Source organism: Monodelphis domestica, chromosome 8, assembly GCF_027887165.1.
Source record: "Monodelphis domestica isolate mMonDom1 chromosome 8, mMonDom1.pri, whole genome shotgun sequence".
In the NCBI taxonomy this organism is placed as follows: Eukaryota; Metazoa; Chordata; class Mammalia; order Didelphimorphia; family Didelphidae; genus Monodelphis; species Monodelphis domestica.
The window spans coordinates 199854750-199862053 of record NC_077234.1 but is presented as its reverse complement, the minus strand read 5'-3'; the positions used below and the strand labels follow the sequence as shown (position 1 = coordinate 199862053).

The 7304-nt window shown below is 41.5% G+C and overlaps 1 protein-coding gene across 5 annotated transcripts; it reads left to right on the top strand.

Annotated features, from left to right (window-relative positions):
• Positions 1–2439: 2439 nt before the first annotated feature.
• Positions 2440–7062, top strand: RPL31 (ribosomal protein L31). 5 transcript variants are annotated; one of them, XM_001363855.4, is made up of 5 exons: positions 2440–2582; positions 3062–3168; positions 6098–6223; positions 6737–6849; positions 6989–7062. In XM_001363855.4, the coding sequence occupies exons 2-5, from the start codon at positions 3062–3064 to the stop codon at positions 7018–7020; spliced, it is 378 nt and encodes a 125-aa protein (XP_001363892.1). In that variant the 5' UTR covers positions 2440–2582; the 3' UTR covers positions 7021–7062. The 5 variants fall into 5 exon arrangements, with proteins under 5 accessions (XP_001363892.1, XP_056663421.1, XP_056663418.1 ...); XM_056807443.1 differs by having other exon boundaries at positions 2577–2730; XM_056807440.1 differs by lacking the exon at positions 2440–2582 and adding an exon at positions 2583–2635.
• The last annotated feature ends 242 nt before the right edge of the window (positions 7063–7304 follow it).

Below are 7304 nucleotides of genomic sequence, written 5' to 3'. Positions count from 1 at the left end.
CTCATTTGATTCTGACATCAACTTTGGGAGGTAAGTTATTATTATCCCCCATTTACAGCTGAGGAAACTGAGGCAAACACAGATTAAGTGATCGCCATGGTCACCTAGCTATTAAGTGTCTGATGTCAATTTTAAATTCCAGTCTACCTGACTCCAGGCTTAGAGCTCTGTGCATTTGGCACCACCTAGAAGCCTTAAACAACATGTTTAAGGGGGAAACAATGTATAAGTATGCATGTCAGTATAAACAGCATTTTACAAAGTAGTTTCCAAGGGAAGTACTCAGGTCTAATAGGAAAGGCAGATTTGTTTTTGTGGTTTTTTTTAACAATGCAGCCAGGGTTCCAGAGGGTAGGGAAGATTGGCATATAGAAGATTGGTCTTTGTGGTTGAGTAGGAGAGAGTCTGGGAAGAAAGCTTGAATCCTGGGAAGCAGATTATCCCCCTCCCACTTCACAATATCAAAGGTCATGTTGATTTGATTATTAAACCCTGATAAAGGTGTGGCAGCCCAAAGAACCAGCCTAAAGGGTCCAGGCAGTAGAGTGGAGTTTTGGTAGCAGGCCAATATCTCTTAACTATAATGTATTGTTTTTCATTCATTTTCAATTGTCTGTCTAACTCTCTGTGACCCCATTTGAGATTTTCTTGACAAAGATACTGGAGTGGTTTGTCATTTTCTTCTCCAGTTCATTTTAGAAATGAAGAAACTGAGGCAACCACAGTAAAGACACTTGCCCAGGGTCACACAGCTAGTACATGTCTGAGGCCAGATTGGAATGTAGGAAGAGGAGTCTTCCTGATTCCAAGCCCACTATTTTTATCCACTGCACTACCTATTTGAAGGCACAAAACAAAACTCTGTTTTTAGAATGTAAATTCATTGAGGGAATCTAGGTTCATTTGCGTCTTTGTATCCATTGCATTTTACACAGTGCCTCCTGGAACATTAGAAGTGTTTGATTAATGCTTATTGATTCATTAAGAGCTACTTCAAGCCTGAAGAGAGACCTGTCACCAATTCAAGATAAAGATAATGTCAAAGTGAAATCTGGACTCCTCAGTTTTACCCCTGCCCTTTGAGAAACCCCAGTACCGGGCACACTTGTATTGGATTGAAGCATAGACCTTAAACTGTTTAGGGACCCTAGTGTGGGTGGGATTAGTGGATAAAGTCCCAATGTTGAGCGCCTTTATTTGTTTTAAAAGCTTCTCCCATTGTATTAAAGATCCCTCTCCAGAAGCCCAGCTCTTAGTTTGACCTTTCCTTCGTAATTGTTATAGTAGACCGCTCCCTGATACTCCTAAGGCTGGCTGCAACCTCTTTGCAGCCTGCTTGCGGTTTGTCTGTGCATGCTTGCTGTACGTAGTTCTCTGGGGGGTATAAAAGATCCCCAAGTTCTGCCCCTCTTCGGAGCTGTCATCTAGCGCGGTGGCACTCCCAGGAGTTTAGTGATCCGAGCTGTCAGAGTCTGGAGACTGTGTGGGTTTATGGTGCACAGCTCTGCCAGGAGGCCTGAATTCTAACGCTAAACTCCCTTTCTTAATTAAAGAGAGCTTTTTCCTACTTTAACACTAGCCTTGAAGAGACACTGGGCCACTGACAAAGATGGAGACAGAGGCATTCCAGGAATAGAGGTCTGAGAAGGAATATAGTGTGTTTAGGGGAGGAGAGATGAAGGTGCAGAGCACCGTCCAGTTTGACTGGAGTCACTTCCTCCTTCCAAGCTCTCGGAATCATTTTTTAACCAAAGCTCAGCTCTGGTGCCACATTCCAAGAAAAGCCTTTCCCTGAACTCCACCTGGTGGAGAAAAGTGATGTGTAGAATAGGGAAAGGACAAGAAGACCTCGCTACTGATTGGACTTGAAAGTGCTATGATAAATGTAATTAGAATCATTGTTAAATTTTCACTAATCATGTGTATCATATTCAGTGTTCTATGTTTTATGTGCCTTAGCTCCCCTACTAAATTATAAAATCTTTATGGGCAAGAACTATATTTCGTTTATTTTCGTGGCACCAATTTTTGGCCATATTTTTAAGCGTGTTTAACTTGAAATAAGAGGAACACTTTATGTAAGCAGGGAAGTCAATACTTGGCTATTTGAGGAAATCTTTCAAACAATGAGAGGAAATCACGGCTGCCTCCTGAGTTAAGCATTGACCGAAGCTCAGGATTCTACGAAGTGGAAGGAAGGAGGGAATGCATCCAGGAACGGGGGATCAGCGCAAAGATGCACAGGTGGGAGATGAAATGACGATTTGGGTCCATTCACGAAGCACTCCGGGTGAGGGGATTTCTCTATCCGTTCTGGCTGGCCCCTTCAGCAAGAGTACTCTGGCTTGAGTAAACAAAAAAGGTAGGCTGGTAGAAGCGGAGGAAATTTGTTTTCTCCGCCCCGCCTCCGCCGTGTGACGTAAGACGTAGAGGGGCAGGCGCCCCTCACCCTCGGCCTTCCACGCAGCCGCTGTTCATTATCCCATTTGCGCATGCGCGACCCGGAAGTAGTACTGAGGCTTGGGTGTTAGGTTCTCCCATAATCCCCGGCGTTCTTCCTTTCGGACCTGGTCCCCGGCAGGGTGAGTGTGTTCTTAGCTGTCTAACCTCCGTGAATCCGCCTCCATCCTCTCTGGTGGTCGCGCTAATCTGTACAGCGGGAACCCCCCTTAGCTAGGCCGAGGCTCTTCTGTCTCCCGGAGCAGGAGTTAGCGCCTCGGCGCCACAGGGGTCTTTTTAAATTCAGTCTAACTCGATTCGGGGCCCGGGCCCTGAGCGCCGGCGGGACGCTGATGGCTGGGGCTTGGGGGAAGTGGTGGAGGGAGAACCTGCTTGTGGGAGAAAGCGAGGTTTAAGGGGACCGCACGTGTGGTGAGCCTGCGGGCCTGAGAGTGTCTCGGTCCTGGAGAAAGGGAGAGGTCTGGGAAGGAGGCTGAGAACTAGGCTGGCCAGGTCGGGACGCTCCCGGAAGTGGAGCATGCTGGCTGAAGAGACAAGGGTGGTCCCTTTTGTCATTTGCTGGGTCCATAAACCCTTTCTTTATCTATACTCTCTCGTGTAGATGGCTCCCGCAAAGAAAGGTGGAGAGAAAAAGAAGGGACGTTCTGCAATCAACGAGGTGGTGACCAGAGAATATACCATCAACATTCACAAGCGGATCCATGGAGTGTAAGTATGGAGAGAGTTTTTCCGCGAGCTTTTGGGGGTCCCCGCAGGGTGGATGGAATTTGTTGGGAACAAGCCAGCATGGTTTTTTTATTCTGTCATTCGCAAAGCGGATACCTGTGTAAATGTTTTCAAGGACAGGTTGGAAGCCAAAATGTTCAACTTTTTTCCTTAAAAATGCACGTTGGAAGCAACGAATTCACAGTTGAATAGAGATTACCCGTTTATTATTTTGTGTGAATTATTAAAATTGAAAAAGGTTAAATGCTTACCGAAATGCTTTTGGGGAATGTTTATAGAAGCTTATGTTGAGCAATTATGTGTCTAAGAAGGTTTACTTAAAATCAGACCTGGACGTTTAATGGGTGAGTAGTTAAACATAGCTTGCCTGCTGCCAGAATTTTTCGTGAATTTTCCTTGCTTTTCATTCAGCTGCAAGGAAAAGGCATGAATCTGGGATTTTGAGTTCCCTTATGCCAGTGATACTGAGCCAAGAGTTAGGTGGGGGGGTGACATGAAGAGTATCTGTGGGTTTTATTTTGCTTAATTTAATTTTTCTAAAATCCTTACTTCCATCTTAGAATCATTAGGTCCAAGGCAGAAGAACAGTAAGGGCTAGTTGACGGGGATTGTGTGGCCATATTTGAACCCAGGATCTTCAGTCTCCAGACTTGGCTCCTAAATCACTGAGCCACCTATCTGCTCTCTGTGGGGTTACTTTAGAAAAGATTTAAAATCCTGGTATAGCTTAAGTATCATTGTTGCCCAGTGTTATTTAAATGATGTTTGAAGCCATAGGAAGACATACTAGTCAGGCATTAATAAGAGAAGCTGTGTGTCTAGAAGATTATTTTCACTTCAGTATGTTTACCTACTTAAGAAAATTGAGCAATAGCTGAGGAGCAAGTGAAATCCTTAAATTTGGCATAATTTGTTCTGGAAAATAAACTGAATTTCTACTTGAAGTAGTTGGCTTGGGCTTTAAATAAAGGTCCATTGGAGAAAAGTATTCCTAAATGGCTAGTCTGGTTACATTTTGTTTTGTTTCCTGTCTTTTGAGCTTGTTTATAGTATACATTTGTTTTCATGTTTGGAGGCAATTGTGGGCCTAAAGAAAGGAATGAAAATTATTTCTTTACCATCATTTCTAAGAGTCTGGATTATATGAATTTGCACTTGAAATTAACTGCATATTTACTTAGTAATTTAATTTAGTATTTTCTATTGTCTATATTTTGGGACTTATTGAAGTGGATTCACCTCTTGTTCCAGGCTTTAGAAAAGTTTTGGCTTAGCCTACCAAAGACAGTCACTATAAGTGAATAGGATGGGCTTAAGAGACAACTATTTAGAAGACCTCATGTTTTGAGTCTTCATACCTTCTCAGAGTCTACTGTGTATTGGCTCTAAGAAACACCTGGCTAGGTAATTTGCCCAGGATCACATAGCCGGAAGAGTTGAAGTTATTTAGTTCAGCCTTTTGAAATAAGACGAATGAAAACATTTTTATTTTACAGATGAAGGAACTCTAGGGTTCAAAGTCCTACCTAAGGCTGCTTATGTATTAAGTGGTTGAGCAGACTGAACCCCAATTGGGAGACAGTGTAGTATAGTTGGAACATAGGCTTTGAAAGTCACAGAACTTGGGTTCAAATCCTGTCTTATGTCTGTGATTTTGTGTAAGTGACCTCCTTGGGGCTTAATTTCCTTTTGTAAAATAGAGCATTGGATTTGATGACCTCTAAGGTCAAGCCCTAGATTTAAGGTCTTAGTCTCATCTGTAAAACAGAGTAGTGTTGGGAAGTCCAACCTCAAAGCAAAGTTGTGAGAGAACCACCAGGTAAATATGAGGAATTGTTTCTATACAACTAGACTAAAAATTCCTTAAGGCAGGGACTGTACCTTATAAATTTTACCTTCTAATATGTCATTAGCCATTCTAATTCTAAAGAATAGTTTCCTCCAAACATGTAAGTTAATATATTGCATATATGTATGCAATTTTCAGGCTGCCTCAAGTATAATCTTGTTTTCAAAAGCAGTTAAACTGGGCAGGCTCAGTGGTATAGATGATTTATTAAATTTGCCTTCATTATTATTTTTTTTAAATCCTTACCTTCCATCTTGGAATCAATACTGTATTGGTTCCAAGGCAGAAGAGTGGTAAGAGCTAGGCAATGGGGGTCAAGGGACTTGCCCAGGGTCACATAGCTGGAAAGTGTCTGAGGCCAGATTTGTGCCTTCAATTTTTAATAGATCTATGCTGGGGGAAAGATTGTGTGCTCTACCTCTGGGAAAACAAAGTTTGGACCATAAAGAATCAGTGGGGGGAAAGTCTGGTTGAAGTTGTGAGTTCTGGTCTTGGCTCTACTACTTTTTAAGTGCTACTCTTTTATCTAGTTTCCCAGAGTGCACCCTACCATCACCCCTTTAAGAGAGAAAATGAAGGAAAGCCTGGTGTCTACATATATGTACACCCCTCATAAAAAGGAGAAAGCAATGCCTGCATCAAGTCATGCATCCAGTCATTTATTGAAATCCTAGCTTTAAACAATAAAATGCTAGCCACTGAAGCTATTTAGGGGGAAAGTGCCATCATATCTTGATTGCTTTATATCACTTAGCTCATCACATACACCATAGTTAAGGTTAGGTTTTATTTAGTCAACAAGCATTATGTGGTTGGTACCTGAGTGTACTGGGGACATGGAAAAAAGGCAAAAACACTTGCTCTGGAGAGTATATCCTAACAGGATACGTGAACAGAAAGATGCACATATAAAACATGCACAGAATTGCTAGAAATGGGATAGATGGGTTAGGAAAGGCCTGCAAAAGGTGAGATTCTAAGATTGTTCTGTTATTGAAGTAGAGCTGCAATTCATCTAACATTTTTTGTGATTGTGTTTGTTTCCTCTTTCCTGAATTTTAGAGGCTTCAAAAAGCGAGCTCCCCGGGCTCTAAAGGAAATCCGCAAATTTGCCATGAAAGAAATGGGAACTCCTGATGTGCGCATTGACACTAGACTCAACAAAGCTGTTTGGGCCAAAGGAATAAGGTGCTTAATTGTTTCTTCTAAGAAGTTGTACCCCTATTTAGGCTCATTTCATCCTTGCTGAAGTTATTGATAGTGGGTGGTAATTTTTTTAAATGTATGGTGCTATATCCTAGAGGAGTAGCTATTTAGTGTTGGCTCTTTCCCTTCTTTGCGTTTGGCTTATTTTTAGTAAAGATATGTTGAATTGGGAATCTCAAACCAAAACATCAGTTTTTATTTGGCATCCCAAGTAATTTCTGGCTTCTAACTAAACTCCCTTGTTCAAAAAGAGTGTCTAAAACTAGTAATGTTAGCTGACCATTGAGTCGAGTCCAAAACATAAGTGGTAGGCAGTTGTAACCACTTAGTAAATGAAGACACAGGAAAGCAGTGTGTCACAAGCAAGGGGTTAGTTGAAGTTTTATTTTTATTACATCTTTAGTGGTTGTATGCAACCCCGTCGCCTTTTTTTTTTTTCATGTGAAGTATGCATTTTCTTTGGCAAAACACTTTCTGAAACCTGTTCCCACCCAGGAATGTCCCGTACCGTATCCGAGTGCGTTTGTCCAGGAAACGCAATGAAGATGAAGACTCACCAAACAAGCTGTATACTTTGGTTACTTATGTGCCTGTCACTACTTTCAAAAGTAAGTTATACAGTTCTTGGGAATTCTACTTCGAAAGACAATTGTCTTTTATTCTGAACATTTTTTAGTGTATACCTGATTTTGAAAAGCCCCTATATCAATATTGAAATTCACTAAGGTATTTTCTGTTGCTTTGCAGGCTTACAGACAGTCAATGTGGATGAAAACTAAATTGAACTTCATATAAATAAAGTTTTAAAATATCAGCTACTAGCCTGTTTTGACTGTAAGTTACTCATTTGTGACTATTTGGGTACCACAGGTAAATAATCTTTTAAAATTTCTAATAGCTTGTTAGGAGCAGTAACTTGAAATCATTTCTCTTCCTCTAGGCTGAATCCCCAGTATGGGGAAGCCAGAGGGGCTGAGATCTATGTTTACCCACTATATTTTAGAAGCTGCACCAAGACTTTGTCATCACTCTGTATACACATTTTACTTGAGTAGAAGCTGTT

What these genes read in the sequence shown, in the direction of transcription:
- RPL31 (XM_001363855.4), top strand. Translation starts at nt 3,062, where the DNA reads ATGGCTCCCGCAAAGAAAGGTGGAGAGAAAAAGAAGGGACGTTCTGCA. An exon ending in CACAAGCGGATCCATGGAGT is followed by an intron (nt 3,169 to 6,097) that starts GTAAGTATGGAG and finishes CCTGAATTTTAG; the next exon opens with AGGCTTCAAAAAGCGAGCTC. An exon ending in GTTTGGGCCAAAGGAATAAG is followed by an intron (nt 6,224 to 6,736) that starts GTGCTTAATTGT and finishes GTTCCCACCCAG; the next exon opens with GAATGTCCCGTACCGTATCC.